The sequence below is a fragment of the Hylobates moloch genome, unplaced genomic scaffold (genome assembly GCF_009828535.3).
Source record: "Hylobates moloch isolate HMO894 unplaced genomic scaffold, HMol_V3 SCAFFOLD_9, whole genome shotgun sequence".
Taxonomy (NCBI): Eukaryota; Metazoa; Chordata; class Mammalia; order Primates; family Hylobatidae; genus Hylobates; species Hylobates moloch.
The window spans coordinates 7,813,670-7,835,464 of record NW_026652284.1 but is presented as its reverse complement, the minus strand read 5'-3'; the positions used below and the strand labels follow the sequence as shown (position 1 = coordinate 7,835,464).

Here is a 21,795-nt window from a genome sequence, read left to right as displayed (position 1 = left end):
CTGGAGTGCAGTAACACAATCTTGGCTCACTGCAACCTCTGCCTCCCGGGTTCAAGCGATTCTCTTGCCTCAGCCTCCTGAGTAGCTGGGATTACAGGCGCGTACCACCATGCTCAGCTAATTTTTGTATTATTAGTAGAGACGGGGTTTTATCATGTTGGCCGGGCTGGTCTTGAACTCCTGACCTTGTGATCCACCCACCTCGGCCTCCCAAAGTGCTGGGATTACAGGCGTGAGCCACCGGGCCTGGTCTCAACTATATTTTTTAATGTTTACTTTAATACTCATCTAGTTTTGGTATTGACTATGACTTATATTGCTCTTGACTGTCTTAAGAGTAACACTATTCTAATAGGGTAGCTCACTTAATTTTTTAGCAAATATCCTTAGGTGAGGTATCATTTGCATATGTCTTCTTTGTCAGTTTGTTATATTGGAAATGTATGTGTGTTTCCCTTCTTTATCAATAGCTGTTACCGTCTAAAGACATTATTTTGTTTTTTTGTATATTTTATGCATATGTGTGTGCTCCCTTTTTACTCTTGGTATCATGCTGGCACTGGTTTACTTTGACACTGTTAAGCAGATATTAAGCAGTCTATTGTGAAATCTTCTATGGTGAAATGATCCTGACATGTGAAATAGGTCATTTTAAATGACTCATGGTTTTGTTGTTATTTTTCCGCTGTCCAAGGAAAGAGCCTCAGTAAAACATTGTATATGTTCCTAAAGACTGCTTATTGAGATAGCTCTTTATAATTAATACATGCCTTGATTGTGACTTACTCATCCCTGTCTTACAGGCCAAACTTCCGGATCTGCAACCATTTCCTTCTCCAGATGGTGATACAGTGACCCAACATGAGGAACTGGTCTGGATGCCTGGAGTTAATGACTGTGACCTCCTTATGTACTTGAGGGCAGCAAGGTAATAGGAATCTACCCCCATCCTGCTTTCTGAATTAGACCATCTGAACTGATTATAGGAAGTAAACTTTGCCTTTCCCCTGAGATTTTATTTCTATATTGGGCATTCTCTGACTTTAAGTTTGGTCACACCCTCTGTAATCAGGACCGTGGCTCTTCTTACCAGAGAAAAATAGTTTGAAGTAATTTTTTTCGTGATGAAGTAATGTTTTTCTTCTTGGTGTTTGCCCCACATCAAATTTTGGAACTTTTCAAGAGGAAAACATCTTAGGCCATACATACAGTTAGCAAGACCTCTCAGTCCAGTTGAGTACTTGAGTCATTCAGCTCATGTTGAAACCCCACTACAGGGGGTGGGGGTGAGGGGAGGGAGAGCATTAGGACAAATAGCTAATGCATTAGGGGCTTAAAACCTAGACGACGGGTTGATAGGTGCAGCAGAGCACCACGGCACACGTATACCTATATAACAAACCAACACGTTCTGCACTTGTATCCTGGACCTTAAAGTAAAATTTAAAACAAAAACAAAACCCACTACAGATTTCATGTTCTCTCTCTACTTTGTGGCTGTTCATTAGTGCCTGTCCTGAACTTGACATTTTTGTGGCTTGTCTACATGAGAACATTTATCTGTGATAACCCCGTAGAAGTTGCATAGAACATACAAATGCCTCAGATGCAGAGAGAAGTGTGAATTCGCTCCTCACACGTCACAGAGCAGGCAGGCAGATTTTGTTTGTATGAAGTGATTCTGGGTCTTGGCAGCATCAGTAGCATGCAACGACAACAAAAACAAGAAACCAAGGATTAGGGCATCTGAATTTTAACCCTGGCTGGGTTTGTAGGTTTCTTTTTTGGTTGTTACTTGTTTTGTTGTTTTGAAACGGTCTTGCTGTGTCACCTGAGCTGCAGTACAGTGGCACAATTATAGCTCACTACAGCCTTAACTTCCTGAGCTCAAGCGATCCTCCCGCCTCAGCCTCCTGAGTAGCTAGGGTTATAGACACGTGCCACCATGCCCAGCTATTTTTAATTTTGTTTTTGGTTGAGATGGGGTCCTTTCTGTGTTGCCCCAGTTACCTGGCTGTTTGCTAGTCAACGGTGTTGTGCATGGTGGCATTCAGTAGAGATGAGAATGTGTAAGTGGAGTGAATGACTAAGAGGTTTTATCTCTGGTTTTTCACCTTTTTTTTTTTTTTTTTTTGAATGCAGGGTCTCACGCTGGAGTGCAGTGACATAATCACGACTCATTACAGCCTTAACCTCCTGGGCTCAAGTGATCCTCCCACCTTGTCCACCGCAATAGCTAGGACTACAGGCATGCACCACCATACCTGGCTAATATATTTTTTTTGTCTCTCTATGTTGTCAGGGCTGATTTTGAACTCTCTGGCTTCAAGCAGTCCTCTGGTGTCAGGTTCCCAGAGTGCTGGGATTACAGGCATGAGCTATCACACCCAGCCATGATTTTTTACTTTTAATTCACCTAAAGGTAGTTGATATGCAGAATGAGAGGAATTAAGTAAAATTTTAGATGACTTAATTTCACATGTTTTCTGGAGACTTTTCTTTCAGAAGATTGTCATCTACTGAAATATTGTGGCTCATATATTTAGATTCTTCATGCTCTCAAATTTAAAATCTTAGTACTGATAAAGCATGGGAAGAAACAATACAAATGGATCTGACTAAAAGTAACATATGTCTTTCTGCGTGAGTGAAGAGGAACTTAAATTTATTTTTGGTCTGGGCGTGATGGCTCACGCCTGTAATCCCAGCACTTTAGGAGGCCAAGGCAAGCAGATCACCTGAGGTCAGGAGTTCGAGACCAGCCTGACCAACACTGTGAAACCTTGTCTCTACTAAAAATACAAAAATTAGCTGGGCATGGGGTGTGCCTGTAATCTCGGCTACTCGGGAGGCCGAGGCAGGAGAATCCTTTGAACCCTGGAGGTGGAGGTTGCAGTGAGCCAAGATTGCGCCACTGTACTCCAGCCTGGCCGACAAGAGTGAGACTCCATCTCAAAAAAAAAAAAAAAAAAAAATTATTTTTAAACAGGAGCAGAGGCAGAGCTGGGAACTGGTTCATCATGCGTGTAGTAATGGAATTTGTTCTGGGCTGGAAATGTCCTCTGAAAATAGAAGTCTAAGTCTCTGTCCTGATATTACTATGTACTAATGAAGGAAAAACCTTTTCTTCTGAAGGAGCATGGCGGCATTTGCAGGGATGTGTGATGGAGGCTCTACAGAAGACGGCTGTGTCGCAGCCTCTCGGGATGACACCACTCTGAATGCGCTGAACACAGTAAGTCTTTTGAAGTCAGCCTGAGTGGGAAGACACTTCTTTTTCCCCGAACTGACTGTAGGAAATGTGTGATGAGTGCGGAGCATGAAGTCACCTGTAGACTCAGGAGTGAGTTGTGGTCTTGGCTGTGGGGTGCCATAGGGGCTCCAGGCCAGTGATGTGGCACCCGCAGGTTCATTTCCTAATCTGTGTCTGTGCTGCAGGTTTGAGGTGACTCTCAAATAAGATCCTAGTAATAGTACCTGATACTTAACTGAGGCCTCACAAAGCCAAGTACTGTGCTTAGAAGATCTTGCTTAATCCTCAAAACCCCCTGTAGGTTCTATTTTTATTTTTATTTTTTACTTTTTATTTTTTTGAGACGAGTCTCGCTCTGGCAGTGGCGCGATCACGCCTCACTGCAAGCTCCGCCTCCCGGCTTCACACCATTCACCTACCTCAGCCTCCCAAGTAGCTGGGACTACAGGCACCCACCACACCCGCTTAATTTTCTGTATTTTTAGTAGAGACGGGGTTTCACCATGTTAGCCAGGATGATCTCCTGACCTTGTGATTCTCCCGCCTCAGCCTCCCAAAGTGCTGGAATTACAGGCATGAGCCACCGCGCCTGCCCTCTAGGTTCTATTATTATCACCTTTTTAGACATAAGGAAATAAGTTGAGAGAGATTAAGTCACAATTTAAGGTCATACCCCCAAGATTGGAATCTAGAAGCCATGCTTTTTTACTTCACTGTTTCTGAGACCATGTATTTATTTTAAAGCACATGGAGGGATGGGAAGAAGCTAAACTTTTTTTGCATAAACTTGTTTTTTATAAAGTATACTTTGGAACATGTTAATATTTTACATGACTATAAAAAGTTTTACAAGAATAATTTCTAAAAAATTAAAAGTAAAATGAAATAAATGAGGCTAATGTTACTGAGTTGGTTGCATGACGTACCATCATAATTACTCATCTACATTAATCCCATAATAAACACACAGCAGCTCAAATAACAGCACACTGCTGCAAACAATATGATGACTGAAAGCAGTTGTCTTTCATTCTCTTTGTTTGTTGTTGTTATTTGTTTTGGCCTTAGGCTACATCCCATGGGGCTGTATAGGAATATTAATGTTACCTGAAATAATTCCTCTCTATTGTTACTAATGTGAAACCATTAAATCTGAAGAGCTAATGATATTTATGGAATCAATTTCTGATAAATTGATAGTCTGCATGGTCGTGTATGTGTATGTAGGCTGTTGAGTATGAGGCTGAGCACCTCTTCTGATGATTAACCAAATGTCATTTAAGCACCCCTTTGTTCTTTTTTTTTTTTTCTTGAGAGGTTACTATAGTTGGAAGAGACTTTCAAGATCATCTGTCCCAGTCTCTAAATAGAAGAATTCAAGGCGGCTAGATCACTTAAATACTGACAATCCCAAAAGTTCCTAACAGAGGGAAGAAAGTCGTCCCCATTCCTGATTTAGAGATCTACTACACAGCTTGCTTTTGAGGAAACATGTAGATAGCTGCGTGATATGGCTGATTTTTATTCCTAGTATAATTAGGTTTCTTGAGTATAACATTTGAGTGGTTTTGCTAGGGATATGCCATTCTCTAAATAAGAGAATGTTTTTTCACATTGTCGTAAATATTGTGTGTTTGTGTACATTCTCACTGATTTGATAGGGTAGTTAGTGGGGATTTTTTTGTTTGTTAGTTTTAAATACAGAATCTTGATTTAGAGCATATGATTGAGCCAGAACAGGCATTTGAGGTTATTTTACAGATGAGGAAGCTGAAACTCAGAGGTTGATGATACTACTGCCAGTAGAGGCTGTGGTAGGTTAGATATGAATGTTTGTGAATTCAGAATACCTTGAAAGTGTGTGTACAAAGAGAAAGTCTTTGAAAGGAACTTTTTTCTGTTGTTGTTGTTGTTGTCGTTGTTGTTTGTTGTTGTTTTTTCTTGCGACAAAGTCTCGCACCCAGGCTGGAGTGCAGTGGCACAGTCACAGCTCACTGCAGCCTTGACCTCCCAGGCTCAAGCGATCCTCCCACTTCAGCTTCCTGAATAGCTGTAGCTGGGATTACAGGCATGTGCCACCGCACTCGGCTAATTTTTGTTTTTGAGACCATCTTGCTCTGTTGCCCAGTCTGGAGTACAGTGACACGGTCTTGGCTCACTGCAGCTTCAACCTCCCAGGCTCAAGCTTTTCTCCCACCTCAGCTTCCCAAGAGCTGTAGCCGGTATCATAGACGCCCACCATCATGCTTGACTGATTTTTTTTTAAAAATTTTGTCAAGGTGAGGTCTCACTGTATTGCCCAGGCTGGTCTCAGACTCCTGAGCTCAAGTGATCCTCCTGCCTCGGCCTCCCAAAGTGCTGGGATTACAGGTGTGTGCCACTGCACCTGGCCTTTTTTTAAGTTTTATTTTTTTGTAGAGACATGGTCTCACTATGTTGCCAGGGCTGATTTCGAACTCCTGGTCTCAAGTGATCCTCCTGTCTCGGACTCCCAAAATGCTAGGATTACAGGCGTGGGCCACCGTGTCTGGCCAGTTGTTCTCTGTATAAAAGCTTTGTGAAAAAAATTCTGCTTTCATAACTGTGCTATCAGTTGAATTTTGAATAATGAAGATCTTGCCATATTTAATTAAATGTCTATTTTTGGCACTTCCTTGAATGTATATGATCTATCCCCCTTTTTATTCCAAACTCTCTAAGAATTCTGTAGACCATACTTCAGTATAGAAATCATTTTGGCTACTTTTGCCCATGGTTCTTTGTGGCAAGCTCCTTCGGAAGGTTTTGTTAGCACTCCCAGAGATTTTTTTGTTGTACAGTTTTTTTGTTTTTATGACACTGAAACTCTCTAGCCTGACATGGCTCAGGTGTCTTAGGTTATGTGTACATATTTTGTGATGAATTGAAAAGTTATGTGCTGTTTTAATTTTTATACTAACTGTCGAACTGACTCTGAAAACTTTAGTTGCAAGCATTTTCCTAATGAAAAGTGAATGAAAATATCCTGTGAGAGAGGTTACTTGGATTTTTTACTTCCCTAGAGTAATAGAAGATTTGAGCTGTCTTAAGTAATAAGTTAGAAAGATATATACATTGTTGTATGGGAAGCATTTATTGTTTTCTTAGAGTATAGCATAGATTTAAAACAAGGTTAGGCATTTATCAGTTTAGAAGAAAACTGTGAGTAATTAGTATATATTTCCTGCTTCCTAGGGCAATATAGAACTTAAATGAAATAGGCTATATGGCCACATTAAAGTGTGTTGAACAGCCAGTAGGAGTATTTAAATATGAGTACATTTAAATCGTTTCATTTTTAAAACTGCAATTGCTATAGAAAATTTTTGAACTGTCAGTTCTTTTTTGTTTGTTTCTTTGTTTTTTTGAGGCAGGATCTTGCTCTGTTGCCCAGGCTGGAGTGCAGTGGTGGATCACAGCTCACTGCAGCCTTGACCTCCTGGGCTCAAGCAATCCTCCCACCTCAGCCTCCATAGTAGCTGGTACCACAGGTGTGCACTACCATGCCCAGCTGTTTTTCTTGTTTTGTTTTGTTTTTTGTTTTTGTTTTGAGACGGAGTTTTGCTCTTGTTGCCCAGGCTGGAGTGCAATGGCTCGATATTGGCTCACCACAACCTCCCGGGTACAAGTGATTCTCCTGCCTCAGCCTTCCGAGTAGCTGGGATTACAGGCATGTGCCACCAAACCCGGCTAATTTTGTATTTTTAGTAGAGACAGGGTTTTGCCATGTTGGTCAGGCTGGTCTCGAACTCCTGACCTCAGGTGATCCACCCGCCTTGGCCTCCCAAAGTTCTGGGATTACAGGCGTGAGCCACCGCGCCTGGCCCACCTGGTTATTTTTACTTGTAGAGATGACGTCTCACAATGTTGCCCAGAGCTATCAGTTCTTTATGACAATTATATGGACCTATTTTTGAATCTAAACTCTTAGATTACTTATTTTTATTCTGTTTTTTTTCTTCATTATTAACAAAAGAGATTGCTAGTGTGTAATTTTTGAAACAACTTATTGAGGTAAGATTTATGTGTAATAAACTGCTCTGTTTCAAAGTCAAAAATTTGAGGGTTTTTTTCAGATATATAAACCTGTGAAACTACTATAATGTCAAGATACAAAACATTTCCAACACCCTCGAAAGTTGCCTCATGGCCTCTTATAATCATTTTCTACTTCCAGCCTCAGGTAGCCATTGATGTATTGTGTTTTCAATGTTTTTTTTTTTTTTAATCATTTTAGAGTAGTTTGCATTTCCCAGAATGTTACAGGAATGGAATCATATTGTGTGACTTCTTTGGGCATAAGGATTTTGAGAGCCATTTGTGCTTCATGTATCGATGGTTCATCCCCTTTTTATTGATAAGTATTCCCTTGTATGGATATGCATATTCGCAGTTTTTTCATATTCTTTAACCTGGTGGTGGACATTCTGGTTGTTTATAAGCTTTTGGCCATTATAAGTAAAAGTTTTTTCAGCATTGTTGTATGAGTCTTTATGTTGACATTTATCTTCAGTTCTCTCAGGTAAATACCTGGAGCGGCAGGATTGTTTGTATGTAGGAAGCTCTTTCAGAAACTGTCAAACAGGTTTCTTTTCTTTTCTTTTTTGAAGATGGAGTCTCGCTCTGTTGCCCAGGCTGGAGTGCAGTGGTGCGATCTGGGCTCACTGCAACCTCCTCCTCCTGGGTTTAAGCAATTCTCCTGCCTCAGCCTCCTGAGTAGCTGGGACTACAGGCACGTGCCACCACGCCCAGCTAATTTTTTTGTATTTTTTGTAGAGACGAGGTTTCACCATGTTGCCCAGGATGGTCTCGATCTCTTGACCTCGTGACCCACCTGTCTTGGCCTTCAAAAGTGCTGGGATTACAGGCATGAGCCACTGCGCCCGGCCTGTCAAACGGGTTTTTTTTTGTTTTTTTTTTTTTTAGACAGAGTCTCGCTGTGTCGCCCAGGCTAGAGTACAGTGAGGGGTGCGATCTTGGCTTACTGCAAGCTCCGCCTCCCGGGTTCATGCCATTCTTCTGCCTCAGTCTCCCAAGTAGCTGGGACTACAGGCACCCGCCACAATGCCTGGCTAATTTTTTGTGTTTTTAGTAGAGACGGGGTTTCACTGTGTTAGCCAGGATGGTCTCGATCTCCTGACCTCATGATCCTCCCGCCTTGGCCGCCCAAAGTGCTGAGATTACAGGCGTGAGCCAGTGTGCCTGGCCTACAGGTTTCTAAAGTGGTTCCAATTTAGATTCCCATCAGTAGTGTGTTATAATTTTACGTCTTTAGCATCTTCACCAAGACTTGGTATTGTCAGTTATTTTTTTAAATTTTATCCATTTTAATGGATGTGTAGTGTGATATCTCATTGAGATTTTATTGGAATTTCCTGACTTAATAGGGTTGAGCATCTTCTCATGTTTTATTGCCCATTTGTTTATCTTTTTTTGTGAAGCATCTGTTCAGATAGTTTGTTTACTTAAAAAAATTGTTTTACAATTTAGTTATAAGGATTTTTTGTTAATATTTCAGGTAGAAGTCCTTTGATATATGTATTGGGAATTATTTGTCCCATACCACGACTTTTTTCCATTCTTTAAAAAAATTTTTTTTCTTTTTTTTTTTTTAAGTCTCACTCTGTCACCAAGGCTGTACAGTGGAGTGATTATAGCTCACTGTAACCTCAAACTCCTGAGCTCAAGCAATCCTCCTGCCTCAACCTCCTGAGTACCTGGGACTACAGGCTACCACACCTGGCTAATTTTTTTTAGGGTTTTTGTTTGTTTGTTTGTTTCTTTCTTTCTCCTAGAGACAGGGCCTCACTATGTTTCCCAGGCTGGTCTAGAATGCCTGGCCTCAAGTGATCTTCCCACTTCAGCTTCCCAAAATGCTGGGATTAAGACATGAGCCACTGCACCTGGCCTGACTTTTTTTTTCTTAACGTTGACTTTAATATATAGTTATGCTGAAGCTTAATAAGTCTTTATTTTCCTTTTATGGTACTAGCTCTAATTACTCCAAGATTACAAAGATTGTTTCTGTGCTTTATTCTAGAAGCTTTACTTCTTACATTTAGGTCTTTGATTCATTTTGAATTGTGATCCGTTAATTATGGAGTGAAAATTGATTCTCTTCCACACAGATACCTGTTGTTGGAACAGTATTGGTTGGAAAAACTTTTCTCATTTGACTGCCTTGACATTGTTATTGAAAATCAGCTGCTTTTTTATGTTTGGATCTTTTTCTGGATTCTGTTCTGTCTCACTGATCGTTATTAGGGCCTCTGTGTTTTGAATACTGTAGCTGTATAGGAAGTCTTGACCTCAGGGGTGTCTTTCTGCTTTAAATGTGATTTTAAAGGTTGCTTTGGCTATTTGAGGTAATTTCCATTTCCATGTAAATTTTAGAATCAGCCTGCCAGTTTCTAATTTTTAAAAAGTCTGGCAGGCGCAGTGGCTCACACCTGTAATCCCAGTACTTCAGGAGGCCGAGGTGAGCAGATCACCTGAGGTCAGGAGTTTGAGACCAGCCTGGCCAACATGGTGAAACCTCATCTCTACTAAAAATATAAAAATTAGCCAGGCATGGTGGCACGTGCCTGTAATCTCAGCTATTCGGGAGGCTGAGGCAGGAGAATCACTTGAACCCAGGAGGCGGAGGTTACAGTGAGCCGAAACTGCGCCATTGCATTCCAGCCTGGGCAACAAGAGTGAAACTCTGTCTCAAAAAAATAACAATAATAAAAAATAAAAAGTCTGATGGAATTTTAATTGGGATTCTATTGAATTTATGGATCAGTTTGGGAAATATTGACATCCTAACAATATTGGATCTTCTAATCCATAAATACGATATTTCTCTATTTTTAAAGAAGTTTTCTTTGATTTTTTTTGATTTAAAAAAAAAATTTAAAGAGGTCTTGCTGTGTTGTTCAGTCTGGGCTTGAAGTCCTTGGCTCACGTGATCTCCTGCTTCAGCCTCCTGAGTAGCTGCGACTACAAGTGCATGCCACCATGCCCAGCTTTCTTTTACTTCTTACGATAAGATGTTTTGGGAATACAGATCTTACAACATTTTGTTAAATTTACTCCTAAGTATTTCCTGTTTGAGGATTCTGTTGTAACTAAAATTTTAATTTCTAAATGGTCTTTGATAGCATAGAAACACAATCAGTTTTTATATGTTGGCTTTTTTTGGTCCTGCTAAACATCATGTGCAAATACAGTTTTACCTCTTCCTTTATGATCTATGTGTTTTATTTCTTTTTTGTGCTTTATTGCACTTCCTTGAACCTCTGCTACAATACTGAATAGAAGTGATGAGAGTGGACATTATCTTTCTAATCTTAGAAAGTTTTCAGTCATTTACTATGAAGTACAACGTAGTTTTTGTTGTATTTGTTTGTTTTGAGAAAGGGTCTATTGCCCAGGCTGGAGTGCAGTGTAGCAATCTCGAATCACTGCAGCCTTGACCTCTCAGACTCAAGTAATCCTCCTGTCTGAGCCTCCCGAGTAGCTAAGACTACAGGGCACACCATCATGCTCAGCTGATTTTAAAATTTTTGTAGAGACAGGGTCTCACTATGCTGCCCAGGCTGGTCTTGAACTCCTAGGCCCAAATGATCCTCCTCAGCTTCCCCAAATGCTGAGATTATAGGTAGAAGCCACTGCACCTGGCCTTTTTCTGTTTTTTTAAATCAAGTTAGAATGTTCTCTTATATATCCAAGTTGTTGAGTTTTTATTGTGAATCGGCATTGAATTTTGTCAGTTGCTTTTTTTTCCTTCTGCATCTAATGAGATTATTATATGATTGTTATTCTTTATTTTGTTAATATAGTGAATTACACTGATTTCAAATATGAAGGAACTGTTTGTTCCTAGGATGAATCCTACTTGGTCACTATGTACTGTTGGATTCAACTTGCTATTAATTTGTTAAGGAATTTTACATTTGTGTTCATGAGAGATACTGAGTTGTAGTCTTCCTTCTTTGTAATAAGGAGTTTTGTAATAAGAATGTTGGTTTTCATATCAGAATAATGCTCCCTCAAAAAATTAGTTGGGAAATAGTTCTTCCTGTTCTGTTTTCTTAAGATGTTTATAAAGGATTGATATTACTTTCTATATCAAATGTTTGCTAGAATTCACAGTTTAGCCATCTAAATTTTTTTATATAGAAAGTGCTTTTTTTCTTTTCTTTTCTTTTCTTTTTTTTTTTTTTTAAAGATGGACTCCACGTTGCCCAGGCTGGTAATTTGTTTCCTCTTGATCAATATAAAGATGTTTCAACATTACTGATCTTTTCAGAGTTTGGTTTTGTTATTTTTTCCTGTTTGTTTTATATCTCATTGGTTTCTGTTCTTTATTAATTTTTTCTACCTATTTGGGGTTTAATTTGATCATTTTCCTCCTAGCTTTCTAAAGTGGGATGTTAAATAGCTGATTTTACCACAAATTTTGATTTGTTATGATCTATTATTCTGTTCAAAAAATTTTTTGAATTTTTTGGTGCTTTGACCCATGAATTATTTAATACTAAATTCCTTAATTTCCAGATACTTGGGGCTTCTCTAAGTTTTATTTTTTGGAATGTTATTGATTTCTAATTTAATTTAATTCAGTGGTCAAAGAGTACTCAGTAACATTTCAGTATTTTGAAATCTTTCAAGACTTGTTTCTTGGCTGAGCATGTGATGTATCTTGGTTCATGTTTCGTGTATACTTGTAATCAACTTATACTCTGTAGTTACTGGGTGTGCTGTTATGTAGGTGTCAGTGGTTGATGTTAGTATTCATATCTTCTCTTATACTAATTTTTTTTTCGGCTAGTTGTATGTTACTGAGAGACATGTATGAAAGTCTTCAATAGTGATTGGAGGCCAGGCACGGTGGCTTACGCCTGTAATCCCAGCACTTTGGGAGGCTGAGGTGGGTGGATCACAAGGTCAAGAGATTGAGACCATCCTGGCCAACGTGGTGAAACCCCATCTCTACTAAAAACACAAAAATTAGCCGGGTGTGGTGGCGCATACCTGTAGTCCCAGCTACTCAGGAGCCTGAGGCAGGAGAATTGCTTGAATCTGGAAGGCGGAGGTTGCAGTGAGCCAAGATTGTGCCACTGTACTCCAGCCTGCTAATAGAGTGAGACTCCGTCTCCAAAAAAAAAAAAAGTGATTGTAGAGTTGGTTGTTTCTCCTTTTGATTCTGTTAATTTTTGCTTCATATATTTGAAGTTGGTTATTAGACACATGAACACTTAAAATATTTGTGTCTTTCTCTGTCTTTTGACCCTTTTACCTTTCTGCTGTAACCATCTTTGTGTCTACTAGTATTGTCTTGAAGTCTATTTTGTCTAATATTAATACAGCCACTATAGTTTTCTTATGCTTGTTGTCTGCATGGTACATCTCTTTACAACTTCTTACTTTGAATCTTGTTTTTTCTTTGTATTTAAGGTAACATCTCCTGTGTTCTTTAGTTGTTTCATGCCTTTTTATCCAGTTTGGCAAGCTCTGCCTTTTGTTTGGAGTGTTTAGTCTGTTTTAATTTAATGAAGATGGTTTTCAGGTTATATAAAACTTTAGCCATATGTCTTTTTTTTTGAGACAGAGTTTCGCTCTTGTCGCCCAGGCTGGAGTGCAATGGCGCGATCTCCACTCACCACAACCTCCGCCTCCCAGGTTCAAGTGATTCTCCTGCCTCAGCCTCCCAAGTAGCTAGGATTACAGACCTGCGGCACCACACCCAGCTAATTTTGTATTCTTAGTAGAGACAGGGTTTCTCCATATTGGTCAGGCTGGTCTCAAACTCCTGACCTCAGGTGATCCGCCCGCCTCGGCCTCCCAAAGTGCTGGGGTTACAGGCATGAGCCACCAGATCCGGCCCACATTCTTAATAGTAGAGGCCTCATTGAAGAATCACAGAGGTAGTTAATAAATATCTTATTTTCATGGCCACATGACTTGCTACGTTTGGTCCAATGGTGAACTGGCAGATAGTTCAGGAAAGTTGTTCTTTGTTTGTTCATTTATGTTAACGTGTATTTCTTATCTTTCCATACATAAGAAACAGCTTTGTACTGCTGTAGAGGAAGAAGGTGTAATAAACACGTTGGCTTCTCTCATTAGGAAAAGAGGGATTTCTTAGTAACATTGGGTGTATTCCTTTTTGTATGTAGCAATGATATGTTTTATTTTATTTTAATATTTCAAATGTGAACACCTATAAATGTAAAATTGTTTTATTTGGCTGGGCACAGTGGCTCACGCCTATAATCCCAGCACATTGGGAGGCCAAGGTGGGTGGATCACCTGAGGCTGGGAGTTCCATACCAGCCTGGCCAACACAGTGAAATCCCATCTCTACTAAAATTACAAAACGTAGCTGGGCATGATGGTGGTGCCTGTAATCCCAGCTACTTGGGAGGCTGAGGCAGGAGAATGGCGTGGCCTGGAGGCAGAGTTTGCAGTGAGCTGAGATGGCGCTACTGCACTCCAATCTGGGTGACAGAGCGAGACTCCATCTCAAAAAAAAAAAAAAAAAAAAAAAGGTTTTATTTGTATTTTATTTGTATTTTTATATATTAAATATAAGCTTATGTTAAATATGAAGAAGTAATAGTGTTTCCCCAGAAAGATCTTGTGTGGAAATATTTCTGTGTGTGTTTCCTCATACACTGTTTGCATTAGGCTCATCTGAACACTTGTAGCTGACATATAATTTGTAAACATCATGCTATATAACATGTAGATGATCTGTCTTATCCTAATGGGGTTAATTTAGCCACCTTTGAGTGCTTACATTTATTTGGCCATTTACAAAATAGATCTTTATATTCCTACTTAGAAACTGCAGAAAAGCCCCATCGTTTGAGAGTAAGGTTTTCTAGAATATATCATGCCAACTTATTTTTACTAAACTGATGTTGGATTTCCTTCTTTGGGCTCAGGTATCTTTCCAGGTTTCTAATACAATTCAAATTATTTAGGTTTTTCTTTCTCAGTAATTATTGCCATTTTCTCACCAACACTAAACATAACTATATATTCACTGTATGTAAGTAAAATTTATAATCATGCAACAAAGATTTCACCTCCGCCTGGACAGTTTTATTCCCTGAGATATGGGCGGCTTTTAGACATTACATAAACTCTTCATGTATTCAAGAGAGCGCATGTTTGTTTGCTTATTTATTTATGCACACCCACATCTCCTTCAAGAAAGAATTCAAGGCTCCCAGCGGCTTCATAGTTTTTCATCTCTGGTCTATAAATATCCCTATTTGTTAACTATTGAGTATTAATTATTTGTGTTTTCTAACCCTAGTCTGATGCTAAATGATTGTTGAATGATTGAATAGATAATCAAGTTCAAGTTCATATCACACTTGATCATCCAGAAATTGATGTTAGGAAGTTGGCATAGCAGAATATGCAGATAACCCTATTCTAGGGATCATTTTCATTTCTCTTTTATTCTAAAAAATTAAGTCCATAGAATTTTTGTCAGATTTTTTGTTTGTTCATTATAAATGGCCTTCGCTAGAGTATCTGGACCTGGATTAGCTTTGCAGTTCTTATGACTTGCATGTGGAATATTTCTCAGCTCCCAAATAAAGCATTGCCAGGAAGCCCTTTCATAAGTTTTCCCTAAGCATGTGAGAGGAGCCTTCTGACATTCATTCCATACCCACACCCTTTACTTAAATGTTTCTATCCAGATGAGTCAACATTAAATGGTTAATGTGTGCTGGCTTGGGTTAAGGTAAGATGGGTTTTCTTGTCGTTCAGGATTTTTTATTTGTTGTTGGAAAGTCTAATGGGTAAAGCTGATATGCTCTATGATTTCTTATTATGGAAATCCAATACATTTCAGAACAGCACCTCATATAAATCAGCCTTGACAGGCACTGTTGCCAGTGTTTTATTTATGTAATAACAGGATATTGAAGTCAACAGAATGTTGTACTGTTAATTACAGCATTAGTGAGGATGCAGGAAAAGATCATGCAGTTGAGGTTTTCTGGTATAACCAAGACCTTTTCAGCTGATTATTAGCATAATAATATATAATTTTCAACTTTTATTTTTTGTACTTTGATCAATTAGAAACATTTTGAGCTATTGTTTTGAAAATTAAGTGTTTAGGTGTTCACCTATGTGGCTTCCTTTGGGCTGAGAAATTCATAAATTCACTTCTAAAGTTCCATGTAACAACATTTTAACACAAATTGTGTGATTTAATTTTTGTCTTTTTTTTTTTTTTTTCCTTTTTTTGAGACAGAGTCTCGCTCTGTCACCCATGCTGGAGTGCAGTGGCACCATCTTGGCTCACTGCAAGCTCCAACCTCCTGGGTTCACGCCGTTCTGCCTCAGCCTCCCAAGTAGCTGGGACTACAGGCGCCTGCCACCATGCCCGGCTAATTTTTTTTGTATTTTTAGTAGATGGAGTTTCACCATGTTAGCCAGGATGGTCTCGATCTCCTGACCTCGTGATCCACCCGCCTCGGCCTCCCAAAGTGCTGGGATGACAGGCGTGAGCCACCGCACCCGGCCTATTTTTTGTCTTATTTGAATGAAATGGCTTTTAAAATTTAGTACTTTGTTTCTTTTTAGATAATCTGTGGCTTTATTTGAAGTCAAACTTTATACCCCGCTTTCTTCTTTTCCCTAAACATGAGAGAGAGCATTATCTAAACTTCTCTGGGGTGGATGGGGAGATAAAAGGCCAATTACATGAGCACCCTCTGATAATGGTACCTTCCCTACTTACTGTCATGGAAAAGGCTTGATGCAGGCTTTCTTCGTTGGCCTTGGTCCTAATGCAGCCCTCCACAGCCGTGGTTCTTGCTTCACCTGCCTCGTAACCACTCTTGTTTCTTAAGGCATTCCTTTCTTTTTTTCTTTATATAACAGCTTTATTAGGATAACATTCACCCATTCAGAGTGTGCAATTTTATGGCTTTTAGTATATTCACAGAGTTCTGCAACTATCACCACAATCTATTTTAGAAAATCTTCATCACCCCAAAAAGAAACCTTGTTCCTATTAGCAGTCACTCCCCATTTTCATTTCCCAACCCTAGGCAACCACTCATCTGCTTTTTGTCTCTATAGATATGCCTATTCTGGACATGGCATATAAATGGCATCATATAATAAGTGGCCTTTTGTGACTGCTTTCTTTTACTGAGGGGGTACTGTTTTCAGGCGTCATCCATGTGATGGTATTAGCCATTTTTATATATTACCATTTTATTTATCCTCCTGGTCTGCTTTGCCTGTCATTTAAAATGTGGCACCTGCACTAAGCAACACTCCTCAGGTCTGATCAACATAAGGTGACCCGGGGATACCCGTCAGTTATCCCAAAAGCTCATCTTCTCAGTGCAGTCTCAGCTTATAAGAATGTGTGCTCATCACATTCTTTTTAGTCCTGTGTTGTAGTCTTGTTATGTTTCATTTTTCCTTGTATATTTGCTTTTGATAAGCCATTTATTTCCCACCCTGAGCTTTTCCACTGAATTTTGAGCCAGTCATAGGACCTTAAGTTCATCACTATTAATTTTATTTTTTTAGGTATCAACTATTGGTCAGCTTCCTGATTTTATTAATAAAAACAATAAAATTGCAATGTATTTGTGGTCTGAGTATTTATATGCTAGGCAAAAGTTTAAGTGCTTTTTATGAATGAATTCATTTAATCTTCATAACAATTCTATGAGGCAAGTGTGGTTATCATCTAAAAATTAATAAGCACACTTATTTATATACACACTATTTATATACATAACTATTTAAACTTGGTTTAAATTGAGGCCAGTGCCTTATAGCGTCTTCTTGAAATGTCTGGTTAATCGGGCCAGGTGCGGTGGCTCACGCATGTAATCCCAGCACTTTGGGAGGCCAAGGCAGGCAGATCACGAGGTCAAGAGATTGAGACCATCCTAGCCAACATGGTGAAACCCTGTCTCTACTAAAAATACAAAGATTAGCTGGGTGTGGTGGCGTGCTCCTGTAGTCCCAGCTACTTGGGAGGCTGAGGCAGGAGAATCACTTGAACCCAGGAGGTAGAGGTTGCAGTGAGCCGAGATTGCGCCACTGCACTTCAGCCTGGTGACAGAGCGAGACCTTGTCTCAGAAAAAGAAAGAAATGTCTGGTTAATCTGTAATTTGGAGGATTTGCTGTTCAGCCAATCAGAAATCCTTCATGCCACAGCTTTTCCTGCATCTCCTTCCTGTTTCCGAGGTGCTCAGCAGGGACTAAGGAATGTGATTCAGCTTTTACTTTTGTTTGGCATAAGTTAGAAAGTTCATTTACTCATTTAAGAAACTTCTTTATCAGATGATTTTTTGCCATGCTAAAGAGTGGTAAAATGTTTTGAGATATATGTGGTATTTATAAAAACATCCACTTATCATTTGATCAGTTAGAATTTTAACATATTTGAGCCTATATTAAGTATTAATAACACAATGTCTTCAGCAAATTGATAAAAACCTTTAGCCTTTTTACATTTAAAAACAGGCTTAGGCCAGGTGCGGTGGCTCGTGCCTGTAATCCCAGCACTTTGGGAGGCTGAGGCGGGTGGATCACCTTAGGTCAGGAGTTCAAGACCAGCCACCTGGGAGGTGGAGGTTGCAGTGAGCCAAGATCATGCCACTGTACCCCAGCCTGGGCAACAGCAAAACTTCGTCTAAAAAAAAAAAAAAAAAAAAAAAAGCCTGTAATCTTAGCATTTTGGGAGGCCGAGGCGGGCGGATCACGAGGTCAAGAGTTCAAGACTAGCCTGACCAACATGGTGAAACCCCGTCTCTACTAAAAATACAAAAATTAGCTGGGTGTGGTGGTGCACACCTGTAATCTCAACCACTCAGGAGGTTGAGGCAGGAGAATTGCTTGAACCCGGGAGGCAGAGGTTGCAGTGAGCCGAGATGACGTCAGTGCACTCCAGCCTGGGCAACAGAGCGAGACTCTGTCTCAAAAAAAAGGCTTTAATAAAATCATATATTCATTTATTTATTTGGTAATTAATATGTTTGAGTTTCTGCAGCCCTTGTGAGGAGGGTGTTTGATGAGAATCTAAGTGAACACCTCATTGTTAGAACAAATCAGGCCCATGAGTTTCAGAAGGGCTCATGTATTCTACAGCATACTACAAAATTCTAAAATTTATAATATTTGTCCTAGTATTCATTTCCTATATTTTGGAAACATACCTCAGAATGCTTTTTTATAGCTCTCAAATAATTTTTTATCCCCAATTTTTGAAGGTTAGTATATTTGTTTCCTGTGGCTACTGTAACAAATTACCCGAACTTCTTGGTAGCTTAAACGACAGAGAGGTGTTCTCTCACAGTTTTGGAAGCCAGAAATCTGACATCACGTTGTCAGTGGGGTACCCCTCCGACTCCTCCTGGCAGAGCCCACTCTTTGCCTCTTGCAGCTTCTGGTGGTTGTTTGCACATTTTGGCTGTGGCCCCATCTTTCTCTGCTCATCTTCATGCTGCCTTCTCTTCTGTGTGTCTGTGTCTTCTCCAGTCTGGGTTTCTCTACTACCTCTCTTTTATAAGTACTTGTCATTGGAGTTAGGGCCCACCTAAGTTATCTAGAATCATCTCCTTTATTTCAAGATCCTTAGCACATCTGCAAAGACCCTTTTCCCAAATAAGGTCACATTCATAGGTTCCAGGGATTTGGTGTGTATATCTTCTGGTGGTCATTTTTTGGCCTACCACAGTTAAAATGACTGTTATATAAAATATTACTAAAATATATTATTTTGAAATTTTAAAAAAGTTCATTATTATTATTTTTCCATCTGTTGTGACTTGCTTATTTTTATTTATTAAAAATTTTTTATTTTTGTAGAGACAGGGTCTCAAACTCTTGGCCTCAAGAAGTCCTCCTGCCTTGGCCTCTGAAAGTGCTGGGATTACAGGTGTGAGCCACCTTGCCCAGCTGTTATGACTTATTTAAAGTATGGAGTTTCTGATATTGAGAATGTATAAAAATATTTCTAGTAGTGGCTATGATATTTCTGTAATGTGAGGACATTTGATTTATAAAATAGGGAGTATTTGGCTTCCTTATGCAAAGAATATATTTACTTAGATAACATAATTGTCATGTATAACTACCATATTAATTGATATGTTCTGACCTCCCAGATTGCCCAGTGTTTCTTCCTCAGCCACTACCCTAGCCCCTCAAAACTCTGGGTCCAGCCTGTGCCAGTCCTAGCCTGGGCCTGATAGAGTAGGGAAGGTATTGCTCGTTAGTGACCCTTGTGGGCAAGTTGTGTTGTTCTAAGGTTGGTCTTTGAGCTGGCCTGGGATAAACTCAGGCAATCCTTGAAGCTGTAGCTTTTTCAAGTCTCTGGTGTCTGTTTTAGCTTCAGTTCCACAGCCCTGCCCAGAGCCCAGCCTCACTGGACTCTGACAGCCTGTGTTGTCCTGGCCAGCCCTGTCCTCCACCTCCAGAATCTTAGATGTTTCCCCCTTACCCAGCAACTTTCTGGGGTTCATAGATAATGATACTGGGGTGCCCCACTCCTGTCCTTCCTGCTCCCCTATTTGTTGGGTGGCCTGCCTTCTCCCCACACTCAGTATTTGTTGGGCTGTGTATTCCAGCCACTGTAGCACTTTGGAGTACTAGTTATTCCAGCATTTTTAGGAAAACTGGTTCTTCTCCTCCTTTTCTTCTTTCTTTACTTTTTTTCTTCCATTTTAGTTATGAGGAGGAATACATTTTCATATCTCCTCTAGTCAAGTCCACCTTTACTGGATGCCTGTGAGTGATCATTACTGGTGTCCATTAACAAAAGAATGTGCAACTGTTAGAGTTTGAGCTCTTTGGTTTGCATAATAGTTGCTAAATTTTTGTGTCTCCCACAGTCAGGCTGTCTGCCGCTGCTCTTCTCTTTTGAAATCATACAGTCTTTCTCATTTTTTCTTTTGAGACCTGTTGTTAGATTGGGAAAGCTAGAATTGTGAGGTAACTAAGTGTCTAAGGCTCAGAGTGGGGGCTTCCTGGCTCTCCAGGGCCTTGGCTTTTGGGGACACTGTTTTGGTTGCCCAGAGGCCTTTTGCTTATTTCTTAGTTATTAAAGCTGTGTTCTTGGCTGAAGTTTTTAGATAAAAGTGCAGTCGCTCGGATATTTTCCCAACTCTGGAGCTTTATATGCATCAGTGTATGCCTCTTCGGTCTTTGTTGTTCCATAACTTCATTATCATTGCCAAAAATATTAAGTGGACTGTTGTTTGCATAACCTTAGAATCACTCATCACAAAGCACTGAGATTCAGACTGCTGAGCCCTTGGATTGGGGGCAATTATTTCTGTACCTCAATTCTTCTAAGTAGGATTTAAAGCAGTTACTGTAAGTGTTTCTTAATACTGATGTAACGGGTCTTGATTTTGTGTTTTTGTGTGAAAGCCTTTCACATACACTTTCTAGGTCAATTTAGCATGTATGAGTAGGTTCACTAGTGCCTACGTGAGATGGTTAGACCTGTGGTTTTTATGTCATCCTCCAGCCTTCTGCCCAGTTTCATGTCACATATTTTTTTCTGTTTTCAAGGCTGTGAGGATGCCAGGAGTAAGTGAAAACATGTTTTAGTTTCCACTTGTGGTCCTGAACCATTTCCACTTGTGGCCACACATAGGTCTTTCTCAGCTGACAAATAATTATTGAGAAAAGCAGCATAAACAGTCTAGGTTCACGAATGTGCCAGGAGCTTTTCTCCCTGTGGCCAGAGTTACACTCATTGTGGGTCCTCAAGCTGAGTCTTCTTAGTAGATCATTGACTGCGTCTGTGGAGTCCTCCTGCCTCGGCGAGCAGCCTACACCCTCCGCACCCTCCCTTTCTACTATTCTGTGGCTGATCTCGCATTTATAAAAAAAGAAGTCAGGCTGTAGACATGTTAACTATGTAAATGATTAATTATCCATAATTGCATTTAAAGACCTGTGGCATAAACTTCAGCTTTCACAGAGACTTGAAAATTAAGAGACACAACCTTAATCCCTAAAGTGTAAGTGAAGCCTGTGCAGGAGCCATCCATTTAGTGTTTGGCCTGGGGAATGTGGCTTAATTCAGTGGTTATATTGTTTGCTTTTTTATTTTTCTAAATTAATGTATTAGCATGTTATTACAATTTGTTTATTCCTTTTTAGAAGAATATTCTATAATATGTTGCCTTTTAAAAAATCTTTGTAAAGTGAAGGAATGTTGAAAACTGGGAAGTTCCAAAAATGACCTATCTCAGCCTCTTCTGTGACAGCAAAAGAAGCGAAGGACGCAGGTCCACCCTGCCTCGTGTAGCCTGTTTTTACTACAATAATAACACTGCTTATTTCTCCTAGAATAGTGTTTTTTATTTGGTTGTTGCTGTTCATAAAGCATAGGCAAGTTAATCATATTACACTGGTTGTTGATTTTCAAAACCTACTCTGTGAATGCGTTTTAGATTTTCCAGACTGAGCAAATGTCATCCCCATCAGTTTTCATTTAGCACTTTGAGTGTTTTCATGGATG

At 39.7% G+C, this 21,795-nt stretch overlaps 1 protein-coding gene across 6 annotated transcripts in view; it reads left to right on the top strand.

Annotated features, from left to right (window-relative positions):
* RERE (arginine-glutamic acid dipeptide repeats) overlaps positions 1-21,795 on the top strand; it is a 464,393-nt gene that overhangs the window by 319,060 nt on the left and 123,538 nt on the right. For all 6 annotated transcript variants that reach the window (XM_032758816.2, XM_032758813.2, XM_058443739.1 and 3 more), the window contains 2 exons: positions 804-928; positions 3,136-3,235. In XM_032758816.2, the coding sequence (XP_032614707.1) occupies positions 804-928; positions 3,136-3,235 (225 nt within the window). The remainder of the gene's footprint in view (positions 1-803; positions 929-3,135; positions 3,236-21,795) is intronic.